Source organism: Cyanistes caeruleus, chromosome 3 (genome assembly GCF_971803275.1).
Source record: "Cyanistes caeruleus chromosome 3, bCyaCae1.hap1.1, whole genome shotgun sequence".
Lineage (NCBI taxonomy): Eukaryota > Metazoa > Chordata > Aves > Passeriformes > Paridae > Cyanistes > Cyanistes caeruleus.
The window spans coordinates 42469869-42488452 of NC_141703.1; the positions used below are offsets into that span (position 1 = coordinate 42469869).

Here is an 18584-nt window from a genome sequence, read left to right on the forward strand (position 1 = left end):
AGAAGAAACACACTGAAAAGACCAAGGCCCAATTACCTGTTATCACAACTCCAAAAATCACACTTACTTCATAACCTTAGTATTTGTACTTGCAGGAATGATGAATTAATCATGGGTTTAAATTATTGGGGAAGAAAGGAGAATAATTCCCATTACTATTTATGCCATATGAAACTGACTTTGCTTATCTTGATTACCTATTAGAGTGATAGCTGCAGGCTGCAGTACATAAAATGATATGCACTGAACCCATAATTTGCCTGCCTGAAGATAAATGAATGAAGAAGAGTTCATAATTTAAAACTCTCCAATATACCTGTCTATACAAGTAAGGAGTTGTACAGAAGAAGGTGACTTTTTCAAGCCATATTCAGCACTGACTGGTTCAGCAGATCTCATTTAAGTTCCTCTAATTGCACTTTTCTGTTGTGAATACGAACCTGCAGAGTCCAGGGCACAGATTACAGCCATTGGGGTCCAACAGAATAAAAAAATTCTATTGATTTTTTTGTAAATCCACTATTTACAGAAAAAGGAGGATTACTGTGACTCTCTCACAAAGCAGAACTGCCCAGAAACCACTGCCTGCTGAAAGGAGGTACTGTCACTTATGCAACCAGGGATTGATTTCAAGTGTTTAAATTTTTAAGAGGAAAGAACCTAGAAAACAGAGTTTAAACATTGTATGTTTACATGTTTTAAAGCCAATTCTTTGCTTAGGACTTTTATGCCTTTGTATATCCAACAGGATAAAATAGAGGAGATGCTAAGAAATCTGTCCTCTTCTGTATGCATGACAGAAGGGTACTGATCTGTTTTCCTAAATTAACACTAAATATGAGTAGAAAGTGATCTCAAAAATCTCTGTCCTTTTGCTATTTTCACTCTGAAGATGAATTAAAGTATATAGTTTTGTAAATTTCAGGAATTAGTTTTGTAAAACTTGACCAATATGTTTTGTTCCTACTAAGTTAGCCACTTAAAATTTTGAAGTTCAGTAACACAGCTTGGATAGTGTGTTAGGTTTAAGTATGACTCTGTCTCTGAGGCATCACCACAATCCATTAAGCTCCCCTTATTTTCTGCCCATTGTAAGCTTAATATGTGATTCATCATTTTTCATACCACACAGGACAAAAAGGTGATCTTTTGTATTTGAATTTCTAATTTACACTCCTCATCTTCCATTTCCAAGCAGCAAATGGTAAAGAAGCTTTTTTTCCAGCTTCTACAACCTTTTTTTTTTTTTTTTTTTCCTGGGGAAAAACAGTTATATGTCAGGTCTCTAAGGATTTTTATGCTCTCTTTATCCCTTGACCCTATTTTCATACTCCGAGCTACAAGGAAAGAAACTATCCCACAGAAAGAAAATATACTTGGAGGTTAGTAAGTATTTCAGTATGTAAATTATATGTCCTTTTCCCCAAGATCCACTCAAGTCTTTAGGGACAAGGGCAAGCATGCTCTCAAAATGAAATACTTTATAATGGAAATATTCTATTCCACTCTTTTAGGTACTCACTCAAGGAGAAAACAACACAACTTCAAGTCTCTAGAGGAAACCAACACAATAAACTATACAGACAGTTTTAATATAAAGGGAGGAAAGCATTCCTGATAAATGAAAGACTTTGGAACTTATCAAGTAATATTTGCAAAGTTTATCTTTGTAAAGTATTTTGTAGTTATTAATTAAATCATGGCATCTCTTGTAAGGAAAATTGCATTGATTTTCCCACCATTGTAGATGCTGTTTTAATAAAGAAGAGAGACAAAAGCATGATGCTGAGGCTGGAGGGATAAAAAAGATATTTCTTTTAGGAAGGAAAGAATAATGATTGCCTTTGAACTTCAAAACTAATGGCACTTCTTCTAGAAAACAACACTACTGATGGAAAAGAAATTTTTCTGTGGTTTTTTTTTTTTTTTTCTTTTTTCTATTTCATCACTCTTTGTTTTGTTGTCAGAGAAGAGTTATTGTTCACAATTAGAGATATAAGAACCAAAAGGGTTTACTGTGAAGCTATCAGTAATATTTCAACTCCAGAAACCGTAAGGGAAATTGTATTTAAAAGCTGTCAAGAAGATGTGAAAAAAGAATTAAAGCAAGTCCTTAGATGGATCTAAATGCACTAGGCAAGGAGAAGACAATATCTCTAATTTTCTTGTTCGGGGAATGGGGTAGAGAAGGGAAGACAATAAAAGGAAGGATCTTCATGGTCTTCCTAAGTAGCTTCTCTTTTTACCAGTGCAGAGAGGATACTGGATTAAATGGGTCACTGACAAGAAACTCCTGTAGAACCTTTCTGGTCACTGAGCCTTCAGATCAGAGTGAAAACTTGTATTTTTAAACTGAAATACAGAGCTGAATACAGAGCAAAATAACTGTTGTCTTCCACAGGCATTATGTTTTTGTCCTCTAGTTCTGGCTATCTGTGCATATAAATGTGCATGTAACGAGAGATACTTGTAATCCTGTAAATTTATTACAGTATTATGATTGTACAGAGCCATATTGCAATTGACTTCCTTGTAAGCCTTAAATTTACTAATTCACAGATATGTACATCAGGTAACAAACAACAGGCACATGATTTTCATTCAAACTTCCTAGTTTTCCTGTCTGGCATAAGCCTCACAGCAATATAAGTTAAGAAAGAACCTAGACTTGGTAAAGAGGGAAGAGGGAAATTATGTTTTATTGTTATTTAAACATATGCACCCAGTTAATGTCCCTAAATCATATTGTTTGTGCTTCTGTATGCTCACTGCAATGCCGAGCTGCGGTACTTGCAGGTACAGATGGCCCAGCTGCCAGAGCCTCACTTCCTACACTTATCTGCCATATGCAAGCCTTTTAACTAAATCATTTTTAATAACTGAAGCGAGACAGAGAGCAACTAGTGTTTTGCTGTAGATGTGGCACTCAGCAGAAACTTGAATTAACCTTCATGGTGCAGTAAATTAATACTTTCATTACTAGAGTGGTAGTAAGAACTATACTGTATCCACAGGAAGAAGCATCTTACCTGAATAACATGTTTCAGCTTGTCAATAATTTGACTTATTACAGGATCTGTTCCCTTCACTTTTACTTCTGGATTTGCAGACTGAGCTTTGATTCCAGTGCCAACCACACGGTGCGTATAGCTAGTTTAATACAGAAACACACATAAAAATGGTTTAGTAACTTACTCTACTCTCAGAGAGTCATCTTCTAATTTGTATTATCTCTCATGGCACCAGCATACCTCTTTAATGAGATGCATTAATTTTGTGCACATATTTTTCACAAAAAAAGAAATACAACAAAATATAATTACTACATTCCGCAAAGTTCTGTTATTTATTAGCACTTTAAGTTTACTGCAAACTTTAATAAGCAAAGTTATCTGCATTTTGTAGCATGAAAAATTCAGCCCTGTGCATGTCTTTTTGTGTGTGTGCAAAAAGACTGTGCTCCATTTTGATTATGCTAAATACAATGGCATGATGATTGCCTAAATGTGTGACATTTCAGGTTTTTAAAACAAACTCCAGATCCCATACACGCTGGAAGTTCAGAAATAAACGTGAAGTTTTCTAGTGTTTGTGTGAGTGCATGCGCAGACAGAATATTTATTGAAAGGTAACAGCCACATTGTGCATAAATTATTCAGCATTACATAAATTATATAAGCAAGAATAGGCCAAAATGTACTAGACATATAGATATATAAAAAGAAGGAAAAAACAGATACAAGCTGATTTTAAAAAGAACTCCTTGAGTAAGTAGAACATTGTTTATAATACAACAAAATTCAAAATACAGTAAATAAACTAACCACTGAGCAGGATTCTGTAGCTTATTAAGAAGCAATGCTTCATTCAACTTACCATATTATATGTAATACTTAAGTTATGCAAGAAAAACTATCTACCTTCTCATTACAGATATTGTACATTATGCAAATACCCTCCATATGCTATATTTTTTCAGCATACTCTATAATAGGATAGCTCTATATGTCTCTGTCTCAAAAGTACTTTGCCAGATGTTTTGCTGCATGAAAAAGAAATGAAATAACCTTATCAGAAATGTCTAATTCCTGCCTGTTGCATCCATGTGTAAGAGCAGACAACACAGCACATTCAAATTTTGCAGAATTTCTTTCATCAAAAACATTACAGGTCCTCTTAACTCTACAGAAAAGCTTGTATTTATGCTAAACAATGAATGCAGTTCAGTAAAAGAAGGTTACCACATAACAACGATATTTTGTCCTTGATCTTTACTTAAATATCACCCTAAATGAGATTTAGGATATTCCTGAGGAAGTGTACATACTGAATAAATGAATGGCTCATATAATTGAAAAGGTGTTATTTTGGTTTACAGCAGACAACTTTCTGTGCTGTCTTGTAGCAATGGAGCCATTTGCCAACTTGAAGTGATGGGGAAAAGCTTTGTATAGGGGTGTGGACAAAACCCACAGTCTGCCTGCTAGTCTTGAGCCATTGTTAATGCAGCAATTTGGGCTGGGTCAACAAATCTTCTGGTAATTCTAAGTGTGAAAAAAATTAAAATTAAACATAAAAACCTTCAAAAAAATTTCTTTAGCAGTCATTTGTATAAAACAAAATATGTAAATAAATAAATAACAAATTAGTTCCAGCTGAAAAATACTGCAGTGACCAGAAAAAATAACACACTAGTTCAATGCAACACCAAAATTCCTCTTCACTCCATAACACTATAAAAAATCTTGAAGGTTATGTCTATCCTTTCTATCCAGTGGTCTTGTTCTGTTTCACAGCATGCAAAATCTGTGTTCTCACTTTCTGTCACTCAGAATTCTTCAATTAACACCTTTTTTTCAAATGCTGCAAACCCAACTATTGCACATTTGCCTGTGAACTGCATAGCTATGAAAAAGAATACCCTTTCTGTTTGTTTTTTTTTAATTCAATGATAGTCATTTCTCTAACAATGCAGGAAGAAATAAATCATGCTGAAGCTGGAACTTCCCTAGACTACAATTTTATTAGTTTAACACACCTGGGAATTATTTGGCAACGACTCATTCAAGACTATCATTTCTTTTTAAGCTATTTCTACAATGAAATCAGAAGTCTTGCACAGTTGAAGATCCCAATTAACACACAAGTTTATGTCAACAGAGAAAATACCAATCCTTACACACCAACTCACTCTATGGACCCAGTATTGGTATAATCACTACACATTCTGAAGATTTCTGGTAATCAAATTTACAAGATATTTACCAGACTTCCACCTTGACTCTTAAAGGAGTTGATATTTCTCTCAAAAAAATCCTCATACTTTTGAAGTGATGTGTTATTATTCAAGCTTTGCAAAGTTTTTACTCCTTTGAGAGTTTTTAGTTTTGTATTCCAAGACTTCAGTCTTGAAATTGATCCTCCAGGTTCTGGATGTGAGTTCTCCCCCAGGAACATATGAGGAGTAACCATCACATATGGAAAATGAAGAGCTGAATTTCAAAAATTAAGATTAATTTAAATGGAATTTGATTTGGACGAATATTTTGCCTAAAATGTATTTGGTTTGCTTGGCAAAAGCAAAGCCCAGGGAAGGCTGCAGGAGTGGCTTTGGGACAAGATGCCAGAAGTTTTCCCCATGTCCAGCAGAGCCAATGCCAGCCAGCTCCAAGACAGACCCACTGCTGGCCAAGCCCAAGCCCAACAGTGATGGTAACAGTACTCCTGTGATTTAAAACGGAGAAAAAACTGCTGAGCAAGAGGAGGTGGACGAGATGAATTGATATGAGAGAAACAGCCCTGCAGACCCATGGAGGGAGAAGTCTATGCTGGAGCAGGTTTGCTGGCAGGTGACCCTTGGAAGGACCCACACTGGAGCAGCCTGCTCCTGATGTACTCCACCCTGTGGAAAAGACCCACGCTGTAGAAGTCTGGGAAGAACTGCAGCCTGTAAGAAAGACCCACATTAGAAAAGTTCATGGACAACTGACTCCCATGGGATGGACTCTGTGCTGGAGCAGGGGAAGAGTGTGAGGAAGAAAGTGGCAGAGACAGTATGTAATGAATGCCCAAATGTGAGAACAATCAATGTATTGAAGTAAATTAATACATACATTTGCATTTTTATTGTTATTGGAAATCCTAACCCATATTAAATTTGCTTTCACTGCAAGACGATCCAGCTTTGACCAATTGACATTAAAAATTCTCATTTAATTTTGAGTTTGTTGTAATTATATGCTCTGACAAGTCATAAGGCAGATTGAAAACCTTTTTTCTTTTTTCAGGTGTATAATAAGGCATCGACAAAACCTTATGAAATATTGTTTTATTGATTCTTCTCATAAAAATAAGTAATGAAAGTCAACATATTTTTATTTAATCTACACTTTGCTTGAAATGGTACCTTTTGCCTACAAAAACTTATAAATTACTTATAAGTTGTTTCATACTCCACATAATTGTGATTAATTAAAAAATGTCTATAAATCTAACATCTTCAAATACTCTAATGTAAATGAAATGATCTGTCAAAGCTAAACAGGCTATTGCGAATCTGAGCATGGTACACAAAGCTTCATCCCTGTAGACTCACATTTATATGCAAAATTTGTTTCCCTTTATTTGGGGGTGGGGAAAATATGAAAATCTTAGACTCTTGGTTTGAGAGACTTCATTCATTTTAAAGTTTTAATATGGCATTAATCACTTTCTGTTTCGCTAACTCCTAATGTACAAGTAATGGGAAAAATATTTTAAGGATCCCCACAGAGGTAGTCTGACTTAAGCAAGTGTTGCTCAGATTTGAATCCTGGGGAAAAAAAATGACTAATTTCTTGCTAGAGAAATAATAGACCCGCCATCTGTGCTCATTTCTGTACAAACATGGTAATGTATCACATCACTTTAATAGGCAGACTTGGTCCCCAAGTACTATTCATTTTCATCAGCATTAGGAAAAAAACCCAAGAACCAATATATCTGTATTCTATAAACATGTTTTAAAGTGATGAATAACAAGGTGCCCATTTTCTGAGCTCAATATATGAATATTCATGTAAATTACCTATTACTCTTTATTGTATTTATGAATACAATTGGTGGGGTTTACTTTTGATTCTCTCAAGATCTCTGATAAAAGAGAAAATCATGCTTTATTTGCTATCACAAATTTCTTGGTACATGCAGTTGGAAAAACTATTAGAAGTAATAAATACACCAATTCTTGTATGATTCAGCCAGTTTGGATGTGGCGCTTCAGGAATATCTGTACATGTATGTCCCTCCAGCACAAAATAATCTGTATTATTTTGTGATGACAACTAATACATCATTTTTACAGTCAACAACAGATTATGATTTTCCTTTTCGAGCTATTTTTTGGCACTTCGACCATCTTTCAAGTGGGCAATTAAACAAAAGTTGTACTATGACAGAAAAGCTATTGTCCAGAACATTCCCAAGTGTACTTGAAGTCAAGCCTCTCCCAAGAGACATGGTGATATTCTATACTTAAGCAATTTTAGCTGGTCACCCCATCCTGATGTATCTCTTTCAACTGCTACCATCACCACCTGTCACTGCCTTCTTCTGGTCACCAGTGGTGTTCCCCAGGATTCAGTATTCAGGATTCAGTATAATGGCCTTAAAATGTTCCTGTTGAACATCTTTATCGATGGTTGGGAGAAGCAGCTGAAGTACAGCCTCAGTCAGTTCACAGATGACCCCAAATCAGGTGGAGGTGTTGATCTGCTGGAGGGTAGGAAGGCTCCACAGAGAGATATGGAAAGATTCAAACAGTGGGCTGAGGACAATGCCATAAGGTTCAGCCAGGCCGACTCCTGAGTCCTGCACTTGGTTCACAGCAACCTCATGCAGCACCATAGGCTCAAGGAAGAGTGGCTTGAGAGGTCATCAGCAGAAAGGAGCTCAGGGATGCTGGTTGATGCACAGCTGAACATCAGCCAGCTTGTGCCCAGGTGTCCAAGCACTGACTGTCCCTCTGTACTCTGCATTGGTGAGGCCTCACATCAAATCCTATGCTCAGTTTTGGGTGGTCACATTAAAAAGGACATTCAGGTGCTGGAACATGTCCCAGAAAGGGCAGCAAGGCTTATGAAGGGTCTAGAAAACAAATTCTATAAGAAGCTGCTGGGGAAACTGAGCTTGTTTAGTCTCGAGGAGACTTGGAGGGAACCTCATTGCTCTCTACAACTACCTGAAAGGAAGCTGCAGTAAGAGTTTCTTCTGCCATGTGAAAGAGCAAGAGGAAATGGCCTTAAGATGAGCCAAGAGAGGTCCAGATCAGATATGAAAAAAATCACTGAAAGAGTGGTTAGTCTTGGGAGTAAGTTGCTCAGAGAGGTGGTGGAGTCATCACCTCTGTAAGTGTTTGAGAGGAGTCTGGATGTGTCACTGGGGGATATGGTTTATGATGATAATGCTGCTAGTTTGATAGTGAGACTAGATGATCTTAAAGGTTTCTTCCATCCTTGATTCAGTGTGATTCTTGTGCTTTGCAGTGCTTTGGTCAATTGCCTCTATCAGGAATCCGTGCAGTAAGTTGTCAATTTGTAAGGTCATGAAACTGAGACAACTGTTCTGGCTGTGAGAGGCTTACCCTGGCAAACACTGCCCTAACCCTGAAATGCTGGTGTGTGCCAGGTAGTCACACAGCTGTAGAATGTTCAGTGGGGCTATAGCTGCTGTGCTGCAGCTGTACTGACACTGCCTGACAAAGCTCATTTTGTTAATCACTTTGTGGCACTAGGATTCTCATCTTCATTTGTGATATTTCATCTCAAATGAGATCTTACTGCATTAGAGCAATCTCCATGACAGTAAATAGAAAACAAATTCCTCATCTGGTAACAGTGGAGAAGTTTCTCTCAATCCACCTAATTTTCTGCATTTGAAACCAATTTAGTGTAAATGATGCAATGCTGGTTTTCATCTGTCTGCTTGAATTAAGCAGTGAAATGCTAGGGAAGTAGTTTTAAAATAAGGGTTTGCTTCCACCATGTTCTTTGGGAAGATCCAGATGATGAGAATATAAAGCTCAAGAAACCAAACAACTTTTAAAATATTATATTTATTTACTGTATTTATTTATCATATATATAATTTATTTATTATATATTAATATGTATATATTATTTATATCTTTATTTACTGTTTTCATCTCCTCTAACTGCTATTGATACAGTAACCAAGCTGCAACTTTGGCAGACTGTTCTCTCCTTCATGAAATGGATTTTCTTTTTTGTATCCTCTAGTTTTTAAAAGTAAGCCTTCATGTACTGGTCTTGTTAAGGGATTTGTTTTGTTCAGCTTCTCACGTTAATTGAATTCAAAATTACTTCAGAACTTGGGTTGTTGGCACTTACAAGTTTCAAGCAAGCACCTGTATTTATATAGTCTCACTGTGTTTAAGAACGGTAAAATAGCACAGTGTGCCCACTACATTTTATTTCAGACATGGGATATGATTTTTAATAACTCCTTCTCAGCTTGCTTGCTTTATGACTGCTGATAATTACTGGCTTACACCTGCTATTGCTAGCATCTTCATCACGGCTGGGCATTTCAAAATTTTGGGTAATGTTAATTGAGAAATGAACAATTACCTGAATACTAGTAAAAGATAAACATATGCAGCAACAAATGAGTAAGAGTGTTCAGTTGTGAATATTTTAATTAGCAAAGATGAACAAATAAAAGAATCACTGAAACAGTAAAAACCTCTTGAAACTTAGACAGATGTGCTGGCTATTTTTTAGTCTTATGTAGTGTTTTAAAAGTAGAGATTGAAAAATTAGCTTTTTAGCTAATTAGCTTACAAACAGAAAGTTTGTAAAAGATATCTTGCACCTAGCTATCAGAGACAGTACTTGCAGTAATTCTAGGGCAGATCCTATTTGCCCTAGACATTTTCAACACATTTTAATGATTAAAAAACTCAATAAAATTAAATTAAATTAGATATTTTTTTTTTATCATTGACCAGATCTGCCTTGTTAAAGGAAAACAAAAAATAGCAAAGCAGCCTTCAGACTTTTCTACATTTGAAGACTAAGTGACACATTATTGAAATACTTGTTTTACAACAGATACTTCATTTTAACATAGCTATGTTCACATGAATAAAACAAGTAACACTGAAGTATGTACTAAAGTATTATAGAGTCTTTCAGAGTATTTCTTTCAATGAATTTCCAAGTATGGCCCAGTTCTGCTTTTTGTACAGTACAAAACCTTTTATCATCAATAATTTCCATTATGTTCTAATCCTACAAAACATCTTTGAGCTCTTCTAAAGCTCATAAACTCCAACACTGCACAACAGTCTCAGTTTGAATACTAACATTTTTGAGAGGATTCTGTATGTGATTGGAAGCCAGTTGGTCATAGTTTTAATGTTGGCTGTGTCTACTAAAAATAAGTTTTTAATAAGCCATAAGAAGTGCTAATCATGTCCTGAAGGCTTCCTTAGGCAGACAGGTCTCCCTCTAGAGACTTCAAAAGCACCAACTTGTCTCCAGTTCTCTGTGTGTAGAACATGTATTTAGAAGGATTGTTTCCCTATGCATCTGAAATCATCTACAGGATATGTGTCTGTCAAGTCAGACTATCCTTTTTGCAAATAATGTAACTTCTACTAAAAGCTAAATTTTCTTCAGAAGAAAAAAATGCTATAACCTACATATTGAAAATTCATTTTTAAAAGCTTTCTTCTAGCACAGCAAATTTTTTACTGTTTCAAAAATTGCCGAACTTTTGAAGAACTCTCACTTGAAAGATGCCATGGAAATTAGTCTTCTTGTCAATTAATGGTAATCACCATAATAGCTACCTATCTGTACCTATCCCTACAGTAATGTTGCTATTTTCTGGACAGAGACACTATTCTTATATGTGATGCAAAATGAATGCCCCAAAAAGCATGACAAAACATGTCTGTAATGCACCTTAACAAATAAATGTGTGCTAGTAATTGCAAGATCTGTCAAAGAGAAGTGCTTTGAGAGAGATATTTCATTTAAACTAGGTGCCTAGGGTAAGTCACATGTTTAAAATTGAGAAAATAAATTCTTATTACATTAGAAAATAGCTAAACAGCAGACATATGCAAGTGCACTAAATCTAGATAAATGAGGACAACAGTATCTCCTTCTTCTTGTAGTATTCTGGAAATCTTTTAACAACCATAATAATTCTACTGTACCTTCATTTAATGGAGCAAGGAAATGAGAGATATTAATTACCATAAACAAGCACATAAATGTTTACAGAAAATAGCTGGCAAAACAAAAGGAATTACCTTGGAAAAACAATTCAAGCAACTTGGAAATGCAAAGCTGTCAAGCTTAATTAGTGTAAAATTGGGAAGCCTGCTTCCCCTACGGGATACTAAAGTATTTCTGCTTGGAAATAATGAAAGGGTCATGCAACTGTGGCATTATGTAGGACACCAAACCTTGAAGCCAGAAGTATGATACACCATATTTTGTCCAACATAACACTTCAATACAGAGACCAAAGGGTCCTCTAGGGACCTGGAATGCACCTGAAAATTTTAGGACTGATACCTGCCACAGTCAATATTTATCTCACAGCCCCGTAAGAAGTACACCATTACAAATTATGTCTAAAGTGCACTTTCACAATCTGTTCTTTGTTATTGAACGGACTGGGGGTTTTTCTGAGGTAATTTATGGAAAATTAGCACAAAATGAGAGTAAAGTTCTAGTGAAGGACTATTAAACAGATAATTAACTTGAATATGGTTATTGATAAAAGAAAAAAAGGTCATTCAGCAAATAAAGGTCATATGAAGGAATCAACCTAAGTCACTATGCAATGGTGAGAGTGAAGTGCTATTTCAGCAAATTCACTGACATGAATCAACCGATAAATTTTTTTCTTGTTTATTCTAAAGAATTAAATCCCATATTGTGAAAAAGCTGTCCTTCTCTGTTGTCCAAGTGCACCCACTATTGGTGGATTATTAATAAATCAGTGTAAGTGCCCAGCCATCTCTGTGGCTTGGGAGTCATTTTGTCTTCCTAATTTACCTAAATGTGGATGAATGTTTCAAACTAGGACTCAGTGATGCATATACAACTGTCATAGTTTTAAAGCAGTAACTAAAAAATTACTAGAAAACTTACTTATTTCTTGCTGTGAGATATGGACTAGAACAAGAGCAAAACAGGCTTAAAACTTAAAAGGAATAAAGAAAGTTTATTAACAAAACTACAAGAATAAGAACACCAGAATAAAACTTCCAGAAAACCCTTTTTTCTCCCCCACTACCCAACCATTTTTTTGTTTGCATGACGACATAGAGACAAAAAAATTTGGAACTTTGGTGTTTAAACAGTCTCCAGTTCCTGCTATTATCTTTTCATCAGTCTCTGTAGAGAAACAGAAGTCTTCTTCTGCTAATCTATGGAGTTTCTCACAAGAAAACTATTTCTGTTATAGCTTTCTATTTTTCTGATGCCAGCTGCCCGGAAATCTGTCATCAGTTCACTCCTCCCATTTCACATCACTCTGAGGTGTCTAGGGATGTCATTTTTAAGGATGAGTTATTCAAAGACAAAAGTTCTCTTCATCTGTCTCTGTGAGCTTCTCTGGAAACAGAAGTTTTCTCTTTGCCTCTACAACAGCCCCAAATCTTCAACTATTACTTCTCCCCTTACTTCTGTTTCAGCACGTCATTGTATCATAATTACTCCACCTTTTGCTCAAAATCCACACTTTGAACACTCCATTCCTCCCAATATACTCTGTCATGAATTAAAGGAGTTTTTTCAGAACACTATTGTCCATCTCCATAGCTTTAACAGAAAAATATTTCACTTTATAAAGCATCTCCTTATTCTCTACCTCTTCTGAAGTTAAATTCTTTTCTTTACTGTCTCTAATAGTTTATAAAGTCTCTTTACATGTTGATTACTCTCTTTTTCTTTCTCTGGAAAAAAGGAATAATCTGCAAGTCTCATCTAGGTAATGAAAAGGTTAAAATCTTGCCCGGGTTTTGTAGATGGTTCTGTGATCTCTGCCGGAGCAGGAGCTGGAGCTGTCTGCGATGGAAGATTCTTCATGGCTGCTCTGGAGAGTGTGGTCACTGTCTCAGCTTGCCGCAGGTCCAGAGCTTTTTTTTCTCTCTCTACTCGGCAGTCTCTGGTGAATTCAGTCACAGCAGAAACTGCAGCCGAGCCAGGGACCGGCCTGGCCCGGCCAGAGCCCGGGGCAAGCCCCACAGGCCCCATCTCCCGGCCGGGAGCCGCTGGGCCCAGCCCAGCCCCTGCCCCACAGGGCCTCATGGCCTGGGCAGGGAACGGGAACCAGCTAAAACTCTGTTACCTTTCACAGCCAGGGAACAAAGAGACAAAGAAATTCCCAGGCTTAGGTCTTAAGGTGGTGTCCACAGGTTGATCTCACTTTTCAATGGTTAAAACTGCTGTCAATTCTTAGAAATGGCCAGCTGTTGGCTAGGAGACAAACTCCCATCAGCCTCCAGTGGTTTTAACATCCTTAGGTGTTTCTCTTTGTTTTCATGAATGCCAATCTATCACAACAACAGATGACACTTTTTATCTTAAAAAAATAAGATAAATTATCTTAAATGTTTTTTGAAACCTATGTACTTAATAGTAATTGGGAGGGGGAACAGGGGGACGGGTCATTTTTTGGTTGTTTTTTTTTTATTTTGTTGGTTTGGGGCTTCCCCCCCCCCCTCCCCCAGACAAAACACTTCAGTGTAATCTGTTCCCATTTTCAATACTACCAAGTCTTGGAGAATATAACATTTTCCTGATGAGATACTGGATGTAATTGCCTCGTCATTCAAAACAGATTTCCACTTAGTCCAGTGCATTTACATCATATACATACATCTGTGTAGAAGGAAAATCAGTCCTCTGGACTACTCCACAGTTTGGATGGGAGAAAATTTTTCTCAGCAACTAGAAGTTTGTTCAGCAGTTAACCCATAACTTTTTTTGATTTCAAAGCTTTATTATTCACAGCACCTTTGCTGGAAGCATTTGCATTCCCTGATTTGCAAACTACCTACATTGCCTGTTCCCAGAGTGCTGTGAATAGCTCATATGAAGAACAAATACAGTTATGTATCAGAAGTTTTACAGCATGCTGTATTTTATTAAATAATAGAAACAAGCATTACATTATAATGCCAGTTATGTGCTACTGTTACTTAATCTTCATGGGAAATTAAGCATTTTGTACCATGTCATATTTTAGCAATTACATTAAAGTAACTTTTCATTTTGCACTGGTGCTTAACTAACCTTACACCAAAGACAAGTACAGTTGCCTTAACCTTTGATGCTTTTCAGCCTCCATGAGAACTATGATGGATATTTTTAAAGTATTTCAGGGCAAGTGACAAAGCATATGGATATTATTTAAAGCTGTACTCAAAGACAGTGGCACATGCACAAAGAACTTCAGTTTCAGAAGCCATTAATAGCAGAGTAATGAACTGTAATTCTGTTCCAAGTAACAAACTTCTGGAGAAGGCTGAAGGATATTCTGGGAAGTCACTATGCAGTTATCTGGACTGGCCTATTAAGACTTGCATCCTTCATTTCCAATATTTTCAGAAAAAAAAAAAAGCTTGTTTTAGATGCACATTTTTAATATCTAACAGAATAGGAATAATGTAAACACCATAACACAAAGCATATCATGGTACACGAGGCATAAGCAGGGATAAAAACATGTTCAAGGATCTTTCAGTGTTGTCTGCAACATTTCAGTCCAATTATTCTTGCATTCATGTGGAGCTATCTTTTAATGTTTCTTTAAAAATATTAACTCATTTTTTATCTATTGTGGGTGCAATCAATAAATATATGAGCTAAGAAAGCTGTCATAGCTAATGTTTAACTGTTTAAAGACAGGGATTGTATTGGAGGTTCAGGAGTGTTAAACTTTTGCCTTTCCCTTTCTTCCCAACCACCCCTTCTTGTGACTTTTTACAAATTTTACTTATCACATTTAGTTATTGCATTCTTTTAGATATAAATGAGTGGATTTAAATACATTTATATTCTCTTCAGTGGGAAAAGGTTCATAGGACCATAGTAGTAAAAATACTACAACTAAATTTTACAAAGATCATATTTCCAAGTCCTTGGTTCAGTTTTGTTGTCATATGAATCACTGTAATTGCTCTTTGTTTGGCCCCATTGTGATAAAATTACAATAAAAATGTGGCAGCGATTCCCATTCAATCAAATCTTATCAGAATACAGCCTTTAGACAAATATCACACAATTTTAGCCTGAGAGATTGTCCTCTCTCCCATAAGTAATATTATAAAATTATTAGCAAACATACTCCACTTTCTTATTTTAGCTATTTAAAAATTAGGCATCTAGTGTCTCAGCATTTATTGTCTACAGAGTGTAGAAAGAGAAAGAAAAAAGAAGTCCCTCCTGTGGGAAATAAAGCAATAGTGTAGGATGAAATGATGACTTGTCCTCGCCATTGGACATGCCTCCTAGACACCCAGTCTAGACACAATACTGAAATTTTAAATAACTAAACTCAAATTAGATTGCATTAGCCTTGGGGTACTCTTTGCTGAAGTGGTAAGCTTCCTGAAACAAGCCTATTATTCACTCTGTTTTTCAGTTTTCCATTCTAAAGTCATCAGAATTCTTACTTACTTGTATCATGGAAGACTCTATGAAAAGACAAAAACTAAATATTATGATATATACACCTACTTCAGTAATGGGAACTGTATACCTGAGCATCAAGAAAATGTTAAAGAACTTGGCATTTTTTTTCTGGAACACACAGTTCAGTGCATTCTAGAAAACAGGACAGATAATCACAAGATTTATCTTCTCTTTTGTTTCTAAAGAAGCCCAAAGTCTTTAATTCACTGAAATACTCAGCAGAACCAGACAAACTGAAGGACAAAACTTGTAAGAAAGTTATATAGATTGTAATGAAATGCTGGAAGCAAGGAAAAGAAGGGTTCCACTTTCTTCCTTTGGGATCAAAAGGAGAAGAATTCTATCATCTATGATAAGTTTGGAAGCTCTGTGTGACTGCTTAGTATGCAGTCTGAAGAGAGAATCAATCTAGATAAGGCTATTCTCAGAGATTTGATTTTTAACTTCACTTGTGATATTGCCTTGGTTACAGAAATTAATGTCAAGTAGGGAACAAGGGGTTCAAGGATAATGTAAGTCAAGCAGGCTATCTTCTGTATGGGAAACACTGTCAAAGGAGGACAAGAAAGGGCAGTCGAAAAGTTGTCAAAAAACATTCCTCAGGAAAACAGTACCCTACAGCAAATATTGCATGTCTGAACCTCATGTTGCAAAAATATATACAATTTCTCCATATAGTTATGTATTTGTATGCATGTATGCTTACAGACATTTCTGCTATGATCTACATACTAAGCCAAATTCAAGTATCCCTGTTCTGTATCATGAAATGGTCAGAATGCTTATGAAAAAATGGCTGGATTTTAAAAGCATTGTAACAGTGAGGAATTTCACTGAGAGATAAAAACATGCTTCAGTATCATGGGACTGGGAATGTAGGGTTTCACTCGTGTCTCTACGTATTCCTGATTTACCAGTGAACAGGCAACTGGAAACTAGGTCTTACACACTTCAAGTGTTACAGTGACATTTTAGTCATGAGTTTTAGGTCATTGGCTGATGTCAGGAAAACCACAGACTAATTTCTTACGCAAAATCTCTGGAGAGAGAGACAGAAAGCAGCTTTAAAGAAGGATTCACAACAACCAGCACAGTCACAGAAATTAGTATGTTTCTTGAGCTAAACATCATTTCCTGTTTATCAACTCACACAAATTTCAAGTCACCTTAAAAATATTTCTCTTCAGTGGGTTGTTTTTTATTAATTCTATCCATTCAGTGGCTTCATTGTCAACTAGGATTAAACATAATGATTCAAGTGATTGATGTGCCTCAGATTTATTTCATGCTGTAACACAAGAAAGAGCTGGTAACAGGAAATTCTCCTCTCTGTTAGTCACATCAGTAGGCCATTCACCAATAGACTAATTTGATCAGAGAGGAAAAGGACTGTGGTTTGTTGCAAATAGCTGGGGAGGAAATGAAGAAAGATAAAAGTTCTCACATCTTTACATGAAAGTACATAGTCTTTCTTTTACAGCTCCTGGATAAAATGATGAAATATGTATGACAGCAGGAACTAAGATCTAATTCCTAGCAAACCATCCTAATCACTAGGCCCATGGTCATTCCTTAAACATTTTTTCAACTAAGGAATCTCAAATTATTCCATATAAGATAAAGAAATAGAAGTGGGACAGACTAAGAGCTGTGTTTGTGATGCCTGCAATGGCCTGCCTGTATCCCAGTGGATTTTGAGATAAGCAGCAGCCCTGAACCTTCAGTCACTAGAAATGAATCTACTCCCAACCCTGGTAGTATGTTTCTAACTGCTGAATTAAAGGAAACAGAAAACTTTCCTAGTGTTTTTGTTACTGTGGTGTTTTGATTTGAGGCTTGTTTTGTTTTTTTTTTTAATGCATCCTAATCCATTACACATGCTCTGATAACAATTAACAGATTGCTTATTGCATATAAAACAGCCAAATCCTTCAAATTGTGAAGCCCAAAGAGGCTGATGCTTGAGCTGGAATTCAGCTGTTCCACATTCTCATCCCTGGAATAGGCTTTAAGAGCAAGGGATGAAACAAAACTTGGCAAGCAGGCAAAAAGAGAGGAAGTGCCATATAAAGTTAAGCAATAAATAGATGAAGCAGCATGAATAGCCATGAAAACTTCTGATGTACAGGGGATTGTGCTTTTTTTATTTTAAATCAGTGCTACTAACAATTATCTCTCCACTCTGGGAGTTAGAACTATTGTATATGTGGCCCTTAGTATCAAAATCTTAAGGCCATACTTCAGACTGTGGGGTTTCCTCCACAGATTTTATATTTTCCTTAGGAGACTGTAGTCTGTCAGTAAAATAACTGTTGAAACAACAGTACTCTAACCATTAAAAAAATATTAATTTACAAATGAAAAAATACTTTTTTTTTCTTTTTCCTTAAACACCCTTCCTACAGCATAAGGCCTGATTTGACTAATTGTACAAAAGATGCTTCACTATGAAGGAGCTGAAAGCCTAAAACACTAATTATTAAGAAAAGTTTATCACAAGTCCTGTGAAGCACTGGAATAGGTTTGGGAAAATTTGTGTACTTCCCATTTGGGATTTGATGCTGGCAATCCCATACTGCCATGAGTCTGCTGTAAACACTCTGCTTGGAAACAGCAGTTTCACCTGAACTGCTGAGCTCTACACACACTAATGCAAAATTCTAATATGCCAAATATTGTGAATAATACAGAGTCTATTTCAACTTTTTTTGGCCTCTTCCTACTTAATTTTGAGTGAGCACTAGGATGTACTTTTCATTAGGATATTTCTTCTCAATCAGTGCAGAAGGAACAAATGAAAGTCAAGTCAAGGAAAAAAGCTTGGGTCAAAATATTCAGGACACATCCCAGAAATACTCATTATTC

General features: G+C 36.1%; 1 protein-coding gene across 7 annotated transcripts in view; it reads right to left on the reverse strand.

Moving 5' to 3' along the window:
* GPC5 (glypican 5) overlaps positions 1 to 18584 on the reverse strand; it is a 584277-nt gene that overhangs the window by 391507 nt on the left and 174186 nt on the right. For all 7 annotated transcript variants that reach the window (XM_086880902.1, XM_086880903.1, XM_086880901.1 and 4 more), the window contains one exon: positions 3030 to 3150. In XM_086880902.1, coding sequence (XP_086737028.1) covers positions 3030 to 3150 — 121 coding nt within the window. The remainder of the gene's footprint in view (positions 1 to 3029; positions 3151 to 18584) is intronic.